Raw genomic sequence first — 12,690 nt, 5'->3', positions numbered from 1 at the left:
ACAGATGGCTGCCTCCAACCCAGCTTTTTATGTGGGTTCTGGGAAGCTGCACTCAGGTCCCATGTTTTATGTGGCAAGTGCTTTCCCACAGAGCTGTCCTCTCAGACTTTCCAATCTTTTCCTTTTGACTGTTAGGACCCTTTGTTTTATTTTTTTGAGACAGGGTTGCTGCGTAGCCCTGGCTATCCTGGAACTCAGTATGTAGACCAGGGTGGCTTTGAACTCACAGAGACTTGCCTGTCTCTGCATCCCGTGTGTTGGTTTTAAAGGTGTCACTACATGAAGCTTTTTATGACCAAAATTTGAAAATCCTAAAATTTTGGGCTTCCTAAAATCCCGAGAACAAGGGACAGATAAGACCCTTTTGATTGATGGATATAGGAAGCCAGCGTTTCCCCAGCCAAGTCTTTCCTTTCTTTCTTTTTTTTTTTTTTTTTTTTTTTTTTTGGTTCTTTTTTTCGGAGCTGGGGACCGAACCCAGGGCCTTGCGCTTCCTAGGTAAGCGCTCTACCACTGAGCTAAATCCCCACCCCAAGTCTTTCCTTTCTAAGTCTCATGGTTTGTGATTGTTTGCCTCAAGCATCCCTACAAGGCACTGGAGTTTGCACTGTCCATGCAGATACTCAGGATCTGCATATATCTGGGCATCTCCAAATGTAGGAATGTTTGACTTACTCCATGACAAAGGGTGGGACTCTGTGTTCCCAGAATCCCCTTTCTGTGGGAGAACAATGGGTTTGCAGCCGATTAATAGAAGAAACATTTGATTGAGTTTGTGTTTCCCTATTGCAAGGCTGAGAACATTTTCTGTCCTGTGTTCACTGTAAATCTTAAGGAAGATTTCTGCAGCATCTCCCAGTGTATCAAGAGTAGAAAGTCTCACAGAGCATCTCTGAAGTACAAAAGGCATAGAAAACCCTACTCTGGGGGCCGGAGAGACAGCTCAGCAGTTAAGTGTTTACTTTTCTTGCAGAGGACCTGGACTCTGTTACTAGCATCCACTTAGGATTCAAAACCACCTGTGGCTCCAGTTCTGAGGAACCTGACACTCACTTCTGGACTCTGTGGGCACTGTACATGCCTGCACGCACATACGCATGCATGCACAGGCACTTACGAAGTACCTAGCTGCCTCGGGCAAATGCCAGGCACCTCCCAGGAGCTCTTTGGACAGCTCCTGTGACAGATACCAACAGATGCAGAGGCTCACCCCACCTTGCGGTTGTGGCAGAATTCATAGCCTTCAGGTTTGCACTCATGTGATCGGATCAGGAATTGTAGCTTGTATTTCTCCATCAACTGTTCTGTCACATCAGGCCCAAAGTAACAGCCTCCTCCTCGGACAGTGTTGGCCTTGCAGCCCTCCTGAGCCATGGGATCGCTCCACAGAATATCTACAACCTAGGAAGAAGACGAGATACACGTGCACTCCGTCATTCCCAGGAGAAACAGGAGGGTGGAGGAAGGGGGTGGGGAGGAGGAAGCGGAAGAAGGAGGACGAGAAAGGACAGATAAGACAAAGTGAAAAAAATTCTGCGTAATCAATATTTGACCCACGTTTATATTTTGAAGTTTTGTTTTATTGATTTTTATTATTATTTTTAAATGTCGCCTCTCCAGCCCCCCATGTTTATATTTTGGATGTTGAAGGCTGAATTTAAAAAGATTTACACATCCTTTTATTGTTTAGAATTTTGTTTGGGTGGTTTCTTTGTTTGTTTTGAGACAGGGTCTTTCCAAGCAAGCCAGGCTATCCTTGAACTCACAGTGACCCTCCTACCTCAGCCTCCCAAGTGCTGCAGATTTCTTGTTTTGAGGAGGGTCTTGTGTAGCCCAGGCTGAGAATGGCTCTGAACAATTGATCCCCCTGCCTCTGCTTCCCAAGGAAGGGGATCACAGGCGTGCAGCTTACAAGTGTTCTATTTCACTAATGAGTGTATGCGCCTATTGGCTGGCACGCACACACCTAGTCTCTTGGTAAATTTTAAGTGAAAGGTCAACATGGGTCAGAGGTCATGTTGCTCAGGCAACAGTCGTGCCCAGGGCTGATACCCTCAGTCAGAGCCTGCCCTGTATGGGCCCCAGTTCCAAAATGAAGACAGAGATCCTGAAAATGGCCAGTGTTTCTGCTTCACATCCCCATGGCTTTGTAAGTTTAAATCACAATGAAAAGACTCAGGATGCCCTCTCTGCTAGACACAACCCACAGAGTGTGCTCAAGGCCTTGAATGCAGGGGAGGGGCAGATCCCCCCTATGCCCACCGTTATCCTACTCAGGGCATGCAAGTTGCCCTCCTCAGATTGCTATTCCCATTTTTTCTTCTGTGTGATGCAATCCCTGATTCCTACATAGACTTCTTGAGAGAGAGAGAGAGAAGAAAATACAGACAGAAATAAAGGAACTATGTCTTAATTGCTTTTATTTTCCCAATTCTTCAAAGACCTGGTAATGTAATGTTTGCTTTTTTGTGCTGTTTAAAACACTGAACACGACCACCTTGAGAGGAAGAAGTTCCGGCTCTACCCTCTTGTCCAAACTCAGGTGAGCATCACGGACTGACACAGTGAAGGTGCTGGTACTACAGATTTGGGCTGATGATATAGAATACCTTCTGAATGTACTTTTGGTCTATAAGTATCTGCACATTAGTGGGTCACATGTTGCAAAAAGAAAAGACCTTCATTGTAAGCTTCAAGTGTAAGTTGGTCTTCAAGCCCAGATCAATAACTCTGGAAGAATGTGACGTGTGTTTCTTACCCTCCCTTATCCAGCCAGTGGCTTCTTCTCCCCACTTTAGCTCTTAAAACAGCCTGAATTCTTTTCTGTGTGGGATGAACCTTACGAAACTGCCATTTTCATAGATGACAAAGGACAACACCATCAACTTTTTGTATTCTGTAACTGCCCCCAAACCACCAACATCGTCTCCAATGGTTACCAGATGTACCTGTATTTTTATGTCAACCTGACCCAAGCTAGAGTTCTCTGAGAGGAGGGAACCACAGTTGAGGAAATGTATCAATAGGACTGGTTACTAGGCAAATCCGTCTTGATTAACAATCCCTAAGGGTGGACACATCCCACAGGGATTGACACTTCCCCTGGACAGGTAGTCCTGGGGAACACTAGGAAACAGACTGATTATTCCATTGAAAGCAGGTCAGTAAGCAGCCCCATCCCCACCCACCCATGGCCTCCCCATCAGCTCCTGCCTCCAGGTTCCTGCCCAGCTTGAGTTCCTGCCCTGAATTCCTTCTGTGACAGACTATGATGTGGAAGTGTAGGCAAAATAAACCCTTTCCCTTTCCTCTCACGTTAATTTTGGTCCTGGTGTTTCACGGCAACAGGAGAAACCCTAACTGAACAGCAGCTGGGTATGGTAAATGACCGTTCTAGAGATCTGGGGAAGCCCATATTTTTCTGAACAGAGGACAGAAGCTCCTGACTGGTTCTCTTGGTCTTGTGCTGGAGCAGCCAGCTTGCTGCATGGAAAAAATATTCACTGTGTGGTGTCTAACCTCATCCTCAGCTGACGCCATGTCCTGGGACAGGCATTCTTGGGCAGCGGTCTCCAGCAGCCTCTCCCAGTCATTACAAGACATTAGCATGAGTTGTTAGACAAAAATTAAAGTCTTTCTAGGGCTAATTCCTGATAGAAAGCGGGGCCTCAGGAAACCACTTGCATTATACAGGACTTTTGATCTGTTTGCTCCCCTATGCCAGGCAAAAATCTCAGAAGCAGCACCCGGCCACACTCACCTGCTTCCACTCCTCAGGAGTGGGCTTCAGCATCCCTCCTGCATCAGCATCACAGTCGGCCAAGGGCAAAGACTCCCTCTTCTCTCGGATCCCCAGGAAGCCGGCTTGCTGCCGGCACAGTTCCAGCTCCAGGTCCACGGAGCGCCGCACCTGCCCCTGCCGGGACAGCTCTTTGCTGACAGCCGAGCCACAGGGGATGCTGCAGGACCTGCAGGCTTTGTAGGCCTTAAACCCAGAGCCCAGGTGAAAAGGCGAAGAGGGAAGAGAGCGGCTCTGAGGAAGAAACCACGGAGTCGGTTTCTGTGCAGAGCTTGTCTGGTTATCTTTTCTCTTCTGCTCCTCCAGATTCTCACTTTCCTTTCTTGTTTTGCATCGCATGGTAGAAACAATCTAAATGTGTCAAACAAACAAACAAATAGACAGACACGCGCGTGGCACAGAGTTGCAAGAATGAAGTGGTTAGTCTTTTTAGACTACAGCTCTGCATCCACGTCAGTCCTAAACCTTGGAGTTCACAGACAATGCTGCTCTGTGCAGTTTTCTAGAGCTAACACAAGCGCGAAGCTTGATGGCACTTTGCATAGCAATTCCACATCGCCACCCCATTCAAACCAGCACCTGGTGGGCTTATATCTTTTTTGTAGTATTTCGTGTTTAAATTACATTTAACATATTTTTGCAAGACGCATAATAACATTTTGTATCTCCAATGGAAAAATTGTGTGCTAAGTGGGTCACTCCTGAGTCGCGCATCCACGCTGTATATACACTGTCCTGCATCGTTATGCAACCTACGTTTTCTGATGGACAGTCGCAGCATTATCCTGCCTTTTTTAAAGATCCCTCTTTTGCCTAAAATTACCCACAAGTGGAACAGTAACGATGCAAAGTCGGGACCTAGGCATGAAACATGGTCAGGGAGACCATGGTTCTGACAGAAAAAAACGAAACAGAAAACCCCATTCTATGCGGGTTTTGGCGCCATCTGCTGGAAGTCCTGGATCGCATGGATTGCTAGGCGGGTGTGTAGAATAGGAAAAAGCAGACAGGTAACGGGAAATGCTTGATACCCGTGACTTGTTGCAGAAGGACAGGAGAGAGGAAGCGGGGGCCCTTTTCGGCTAGAACCCCACCGGCTCATCGTGGTGAAAAATAAACACCAAACATTCTGTTCTCGGGAAAGACAGGAATCTAGCACCGAACTGCGTGGCAATGAACACAAAGATAACAGCCATGCTTGGGACTGAGGGCTACAAGGAAAGCTGAGGAGGCCATCTTTGCAAGACCAGGCATGCGCACAAAATGCCCCCCTCCCCGTCCCGCAAACAGAGCCAGGAACCGTGAGGTACAAAGAAGAGCCACTCAGGGGTGGACTGGCTTAGGACAAGAACAAAGAAAGGTCTTAGAGAGGGCCAGCGAGGTGATTGTGTCTTGGAAAGAGTCCACACTGCGTAGGGACATAAGGCTGTACCAAAGTGGGACAGGCACTACTAGATCATTTCCTAGCAGTTGGGAGAGAGAAGCTGAGATCACCTGGTTCCTAGCCAGTCCTTCCTTACTAAAGACTCGCGCCACTGACACCCCTGTCACCTCTCAGTTAGCTTTAAGGATTCCATCACCCACTTCTAGCTCTGATTCTCTAATTTTGATTCTTTTTTTTTAATTTATTTAATACGTAATAATAATTCTTTGGTTTCCGGGCAAACATCCCCCTCCCCCCTCCCCTTCCTTATGGGTGTTCCCCTCCCAACCATCCCCCCAACAGTCTAGTTCACTGGGGGTTCAGTCTTAGCAGGACCCAGGGCTTCCCCTTCCACTGGTGCTCTTACTAGGATATTCATTGCTACCTATGAGGTCAGAGTCCAGGGTCAGTCCATGTATAGTCTTTAGGTAGTGGCTTTAGACCCTGGAAGCTCTGGTTGCTTGGCATTGTTGTACATATGGGGTCTCGAGCCCCTTCAAGCTCTTCCAGTTCTTTCTCTGATTCCTTCAACGGGGGTCCTATTCTCAGTTCAGTGGTTTGCTGCTGGCATTCGCCTCTGTATTTGCTGTATTCTGGCTGTGTCTCTCAGGAGAGATCTACATCCGGCTCCTGTCGGTCTGCACTTCTTTGCTTCATCAATCTTGTCTAATTGGGTGGCTGTATATGTATGGGCCACATGTGGGGCAGGCTCTGAATGGGAGTTCCTTCAGTCTCTGTCTAATTTTGATTCTTAAAGAGGCTTCGGTTGCTGGTGAACTGAGCCTTTCTGACGAGGTGCTATGATGCACAACTTGTCAGCCTACTTTCTCACCAGCTCTATGAGAGAGCATCATCATTTACAGACAGCCAATGAGTCTGAGGCACAGAGATACCAAGACTCTTCCCTTCCCGCAGTTAGTCTGACTGGAGCTCCGCCTCTTTGCGCTCTTCCCTAAGGTTTATACAAACTGCTGGGCCAGTGCCACAATGCTTTGCCAACTAAATGTTAAGAAGTTAGCGCGTCCTAATCCACGAAAGGAAACCGTGCTTTGTGCTCTCTCCAAAGTCCCTCCCACTTCTCTGCTTTCACAACTACATACAGGTCTCCCGATGAGGTAATTGGCTCTCCTATAGCGTGCTGTCTTTACCTCCAGATGGAAATGCAGCTGAACAGAAGGTTTGAGCTCAAAGTTTGTGAAACATCAAGCTTTAAAAAAAAAATCAGGTGCCAGGCAACATGCAGATTTAACAAGGGAAACAGACTAGCTTTAGGTTTTAGGACCCTACACTCTCACGACTATAAGTAGGGGTGGGGGCAGGATGATGCAGAAAGATGAAGATGGGTGAGGGGGTCAACTAGGATAAAGTATAGGGGCTAGAGAGATGGATCCGTGGTTAAGAGCATTTGCTGCTCTTGTAATGGACCCGGGTTCAATTCCCAGCACCCAAACGGCAGCTCATAATCATCTGAAACACGAGTTCCAGTCCGATGCCCTCATCCGACCTCTGCAGGCACCACGTGGTGCACATACACACATGCAGGCAAAACAATCAAACAGATTTTAAAAATAAAGAAAAAATATTACTTTAAAAATTAAGTGTGAGCTGGGTGGTAATGGTATACCCTTTACCTAGCACTGGGGAGGAAGAGGCAGGTATATTTCTGAGTTTGAGGTTAGCCTGGACTGCAGAGTGAGTTCCAGCCAAGGCTATGCAGAGAAACCCTGTTTTGGGGAAAAAAAATTGTGGAGGCTGACTAGGCAGCAGCTACGAATTAACAGCACTTGCTGCTCTCATATAAGCCCAGAGTTCTGTTCCCAGCACTCACAACCGGCAGCTCACAACCACCTGTAATTCCAGTTCCCAGGGATCCAATGTCTGCCATCTAGTGGCTACGCAGGCACCCACACCCCATAAAGGTCGTTAAACACCAACCACCCCTAAGTACATGTGCAAATACCACAAGGAAACCTGTGACTTTAAGGCTGAAGCTGGGCATGGTGGTACGCACTTGTAATCCCAGCACAATGGTGAGGATCACAAGTTCAAGGCCAGCCTTGACGACACAGTGAGTTCTAGACCACCCCTGAATTAAAAAACAAAACACAACAAACAAATAAAAAACCAATGTGAAAGGCTGAGGTGTCCAGAAGCAGAGAGTGGGGCAGTGAGTACACGGAGCTCTCTCTCCAGCATCTGCCAAAAACCTCACCCTGTTCCTCTGAGAGCGTAGAGTTTGAGCACAGGGATACAGGGATGTGTAACTTGTCCCTGGCCACTGAAATCACAGGAAGCCACACCCAACCCTGATAGGTGGAACCTGAGTACGGAAACCTTGGACTCTGGGGTAGGGTAAGCACTGAGTGAGCCGGTGCAGCCCTGTGCCCTGAGCTTGGTTCTGTGTGTCAGGGGAAGAGTGTGTACAGAAATTTGGGAAGCCAGCATTATAAGCTAACTCGGGGTTGCCACCCTAATCTATCCCTGTCTTCCTGTCTCTCTGACTCTCTGTGTCTGTCTGTCTGTCTGTCTGTCTGTCTCTCTCTCTCTCTCTCTCACTCTGTGGTGTGTGTGTGTGTGTGTGTGTGTGTGTGTGTGTGTATGTCTCTAGTCCTTAGTAATGAGCATTCTCCTAGGGATACAGACTGTGTTTGCAAACTTTCAGGTAATTGTAACCATTTGAACAAATTCTTGCCAACTAGATTGGAAAAGATGTCCATAAAAGAAAAGAATGTAGCTTTCTTCTATCCTTTTTGATTGGCTGGAATGTGGTCCTGAGGCCTGGAACTCAAGCAGCCACCTTGGATCATGAGCCTGGTGGCAGAGAATTCCAAGTTCCTACGACTCTGTGATGTTGCTATAGAAACTCATTCACACCAGGAAGACATGAGCGTTAAACGTAGCCCTTTGCACCTCTGTGTCATCTCAGCCAAATGTGAGTGTGATTGCATAAGGCATGGGTAACACATTTGACATATTCACATTTAATCTTCCCAGTGCGGATAATAGAGTTTATTCATATCCCCACTGTACAAGTTAAGTCTAAAGCCATATTAGATTGTCTGAGGTCACAAACTCTAAGCCACAGAAACAGGATTTTTATCCCTTTCTCTCTCACTACTCAGGCCAGGCTTTCCCAACCCAGGTAACACTTCCAATTGGAATACGTTTGTGGCAAACACTGTCTTCCAATTCTTTCTCATAGGATGGCCAAACACATACGCCTCATTTCCAGCCTCCCTTCAAATGTAATCACAGTCTGAAGAGGTGGGCGAAAGTGGAGACTCATGGAGTCCTGCATTGTTTGGAAGGGACAAGAACACCATTCCTTTCCTCTTCCTCCCTAGTGTGCAGAACCTGGGTACAGTAGCACCCTTTCTTGGCAGTACAGATTGAGGCTTGGAGGTGATAGCCTAGGCGATCCCCTCAATAATGTCACAGCACTGAGTTGCCATGTCACCTGGTAACTGAAAACTGCAAGCCTCAAAGCTGGTCCTGATTCTAAAACTGCCGTTGGGTGCATTCATAGTCATTGGGGGTCACTCAGCACTGGGGCAGCTTGGCTTGTAGTAACATGTTCCGTGTCGTTGAAGCTTCAGGAAAGAGCCATAGAGAACGTTTTAGCAGAGGTAGCCACATGGGACAGTTGGAGGGGAGATGCATGGGGCTACCGTGAAAAGTCAAGAGTCTAATATAAAAGGAAGCCTTGGTTTGCCAGGTCTCTATTTCCAACAACAATAGAAAGTTATTTTTCATGGGCTATACTCCATTCCATGTCTCACTCTCCAACACCTCTGCCAGCAGCACACAGACATGGTCTCTGGATCATTTTCACATCTCCTTAGTATTGACTTTGCACATAGCAAGAAAGCAGAACACACAAGGGTTGAATTTAGATAAAGACAATTCACATATGAATTATTTGGGAAGTAGGGGCTCTTTGGGAAATGGTGCTAAGGCGCAGTGATGACAATTATCTAGATAAAGGATAGCAAAAATGCAGCACTAGTAGCCAACCGCCTCTTGTGTGTCCGTGGCAGACATTGCTAATGGATTACAGCACACTTGCTCCCTTAGGCCAGCTGGGAACCCTCAGTCCTTTCCCCCAATTCTCACCAGTCAGTGTGCACCGTGACTTCTATTTCACAGTGAAACTAGACAGAAGGTGAGATTCGTATTAGCTCATGAATCAGTACCTTGTGCCTATCTAGTTTAGCCAGAAGTTCCAGGTCCGTCTTGTCTGAGACCCCGCCATGAAGAACAAGGACTTTCTCATCAACCAGAGTGGCCAGTGGAAGCCAGCAGAAGACATCTTGAAGCGTCCTTAGGATTTTCTTCCCATGTATCTAAATAAACGATACCGACAAGATACTCAGCTTCACTGAACTGTCTGATGGGAGGGAGCGCCGGATTTTGGAAGGGGCTCACCTTGTATTTATGCATCACTTCCTTGGTGAAGCCGTATCTGGACACAGAGGCAAAGCACACAGGAAGATGCGTTTAGTGACAGAGGTCACGGAGCGGTCACATTTCATAAAAATGCTTATTCTAGCTTTGTGCCCTTAGAATATGCAGAAAAGAGATAGAAAGAATCAAGAAGTTTACAATTTCATTTCTGGGTAAAGAAATGAGGGGGCATTCAAATTCTCTCCTTTCTGTTTACCTAGAATTGCTACTTTCTCTGTGCAAATCCTTATTGTTTACAAGATAAAAATATTAATAAGTAAAAATGTAATGTTCTTATTACGATAGTAAAATAACATGGAATTTAAAAAAATCTTTAAAAGTATTATATACTGTGTGCTCCTTCAGAAATTAGAAAACTTATATTTTTACTTATACTTGAACCCAGCCAGGCCCTTGTGTGTGCTAGATACGTACTCTGCCACTGAGCAACCCTAGCTCTAGGAAAACTGTGTTTGAAAGACAACTAAAGCAAGGGACACTAGAGGAAGCACCCAGCATCCGGCGTGTCTGGGCTTGTACCGTAAGTTCACTAGATGGTCCTCATGGTTTCCTCTGTTAAGATGAAACTCTTTGGGGTACACCAACATGAAGGCAAACAGAACCATCAGGACCTCTACAGAGTCCTTGCCTCGATCCACGAAGTCACCGTTGAACACGTATGCTCTCTCTGGTGACGGTAGACCGTTCTTCAGACCGACGAGAGTCCACAAAGAGGCAGTGGGGGAGGGGAGAGAACATTAGGTTAAAAGCAGGAGACACCTGACTGCTAGGTCGGAGCCATAGCCAATCCTGTGACCTGTGGCTTCCTCTACATAGGAAATATCAGCAAAAAGGGAAAATGCATTCCATTGTCCTGTATGTCCTTCCCGAAGACGCTCAAGTTGGGAGATGCTCATCAAATCGGCAGTTGATGCACACAGCCATGTGGTGTGAACCAAAGGGTGCTGGGCTTGTGGCATGGAAGCCACTTTTAAGTTCCAGGTTCGTAACGACAATAACAATAATAGTCATAACGACTGCCACATGGGGATTTGATAAGGTAAGACCAGGCTGGGCCTGATAGCACACATCTGTAAACCCAGCCCTTGGAAGATGGAAACAGGAAGGATTAGGAGTTCAAAGCCAGTCTGGCTACACAGTGAGTTAGAAGGAGGCCATTCTTCTCTACATGCGACCTTATTGTGTTTTTAAAAAAAAAAAACTTTTTTTTTTTTGAGCTGGGAACCGAACCCAGGGCCTTGTGCTTGCTAGGCAAGCGCTCTACCACTGAGCTAAATCCCCAACCCCCCCCAAAAAAAAACTTTTTTAAAAGGAGAATATTTATATATGTATATACATATGTGTGTGTATATATATATATGAATTTGGAAATACAGTATACACACAAAGTTATATTGTACTACTAAAATATTGTATACATACTTTGTTATGTGTTCTGCTTAAAGCTAATACGGATATAAAAAACGAAGTTTGGATGCCTCCATGATAATCTTCTTTATTTGGAAAACATAGAAAATCAATCACTAAATAATGGTTCCTACTGCTTATCACGCTAACCTTCGGATTTGCCTAAACTTTACAAAAATAAACCAGGATAGAAAGCAGAGCTGATTCTAGGTCACGTGCTGTCGTGGAGACACAGGTATAGAAACCCAAGCAACTGGGGCTGCGGAGATGGCTCAGTGGTTAAAAGCACTGGCTGCTCTCTCGCAGCCCACACAGTTTCGCAGCCGACACAGTTTCGCAGCCGACACAGGTTTGATCCCAACACCCACACGGAGGCTTATAACCATCTGTTAACTCTAGTTCTAGGGGATCCCTCGCCCTCTTCAGGCTTCCATGCACTGCATGCACGTGGCATACAAAAATTCATGCAGGAAAACAAAACAAAAATATAAGATAAAAATAAATCTTTTTTGTGAGTTCTACCAACGGTTAGAAATTGTGTAATGGGGGCTGGGGATTTAGCTCAGTGGTAGAGCGCTTACCTAGGAAGCGCAAGGCCCTGGGTTCGGTCCCCAGCTCCGAAAAAAAGAACCAAAAAAAAAAAAAAAAAAGAAATTGTGTAATGGAGGGTATATCTTATATCTGAACTTTTAAATTGAGCCTCAGAGCAAGAAAGTAACAAATTGGATGTTCATACCTTGTAAAATATAAATATTAAGTCATCCAACTGGCCATGTAGATCTCCTAACAGAGAAAAGAATATTAGTTCATACTGACCCATACTTTAACAAGAAGAATTCTGTGCCTGGAAGAATGGAATGAGGTTAGAAAGCAGCAGTTACTAGTTTACAGAGAATCACTTTTTTTTCTTTTTTCTTTTTTTCAGAGCTGGGGACAGAACCCAGGGCCTTGCGCTTCAGAGAATCACTTTTATCTCACCTCCCATAGATGAAAACACTGTTTTGTGTTTATGATGATCCCAAACAGTCAGTTAGCTACATTGTTACTGCAGCAAACAAAGGCCAGGCAGTATAATACAGGACAATGATGGGACCAGAGCTGGGGAGTTCACCTCTCTTAAGTGAGAAGTTATCACTCACTTGTCCACTAGTGTTGGGAGACTGTTCAAAAGAAGTTACAAAATCTAACAAGAATTCTCCTTTTCAGGAGTGGAAACGATGACTTCTAAGTTTCAGATGCTTGCCGGGTGAACAAGGCACATCGGTTGGACCAGTTCATACCCCTTCCTGGCATCTCCCAAGGCTGGGGAGTGGGCTTCTCTCCACTGAGCAAACGGAGAAGGTTGGCCACTATGGTTCTCTATGTGACAGGCATGTGTGTGGATGGAAATAAAAACTCTGTAAGCCTTGAAATTTGCTTAGGTCCCAAGAAATGAAATGTCAAAGAGTTGGGGTTCCTTTGTGTTGTTGTTGACTGTTGTGGTAATTCTGTTCTCAATGTGGAATATGAACTTGCTTCTCTGAGTCATGTCTCCTTTAAATAAATGTGACAAATACGGAAACAGTTTGCTGAAAGGGAGACAATGTGACCAGCATGT

General features: G+C 45.8%; 1 protein-coding gene and 1 long non-coding RNA gene across 3 annotated transcripts in view; one reads left to right on the top strand and one right to left on the bottom strand.

Moving 5' to 3' along the window:
* The window catches only part of Ppef2 (protein phosphatase with EF-hand domain 2), a 34,058-nt gene that overhangs the window by 8,945 nt on the left and 12,423 nt on the right, over positions 1-12,690 (bottom strand). For both annotated transcript variants that reach the window (NM_001107210.2, XM_087582935.1), the window contains 6 exon segments: positions 1,216-1,401; positions 3,761-4,150; positions 9,416-9,565; positions 9,648-9,684; positions 10,206-10,372; positions 11,830-11,876. In NM_001107210.2, the coding sequence (NP_001100680.1) occupies positions 1,216-1,401; positions 3,761-4,150; positions 9,416-9,565; positions 9,648-9,684; positions 10,206-10,372; positions 11,830-11,876 (977 nt within the window).
* On the top strand, positions 8,075-12,655 carry LOC120096576 (uncharacterized). Its single transcript, XR_015637313.1, has 3 exons — positions 8,075-8,154; positions 10,503-10,667; positions 12,300-12,655. It is a non-coding gene; the product is annotated as an uncharacterized LOC120096576 (long non-coding RNA).

The sequence above is a fragment of the Rattus norvegicus genome, chromosome 14 (assembly GCF_021556685.1).
Source record: "Rattus norvegicus strain SHRSP/BbbUtx chromosome 14, alternate assembly SHRSP_T2T, whole genome shotgun sequence".
Classification (NCBI taxonomy): Eukaryota; Metazoa; Chordata; class Mammalia; order Rodentia; family Muridae; genus Rattus; species Rattus norvegicus.
This window is presented reverse-complemented; position numbering and strand designations above follow the sequence as displayed.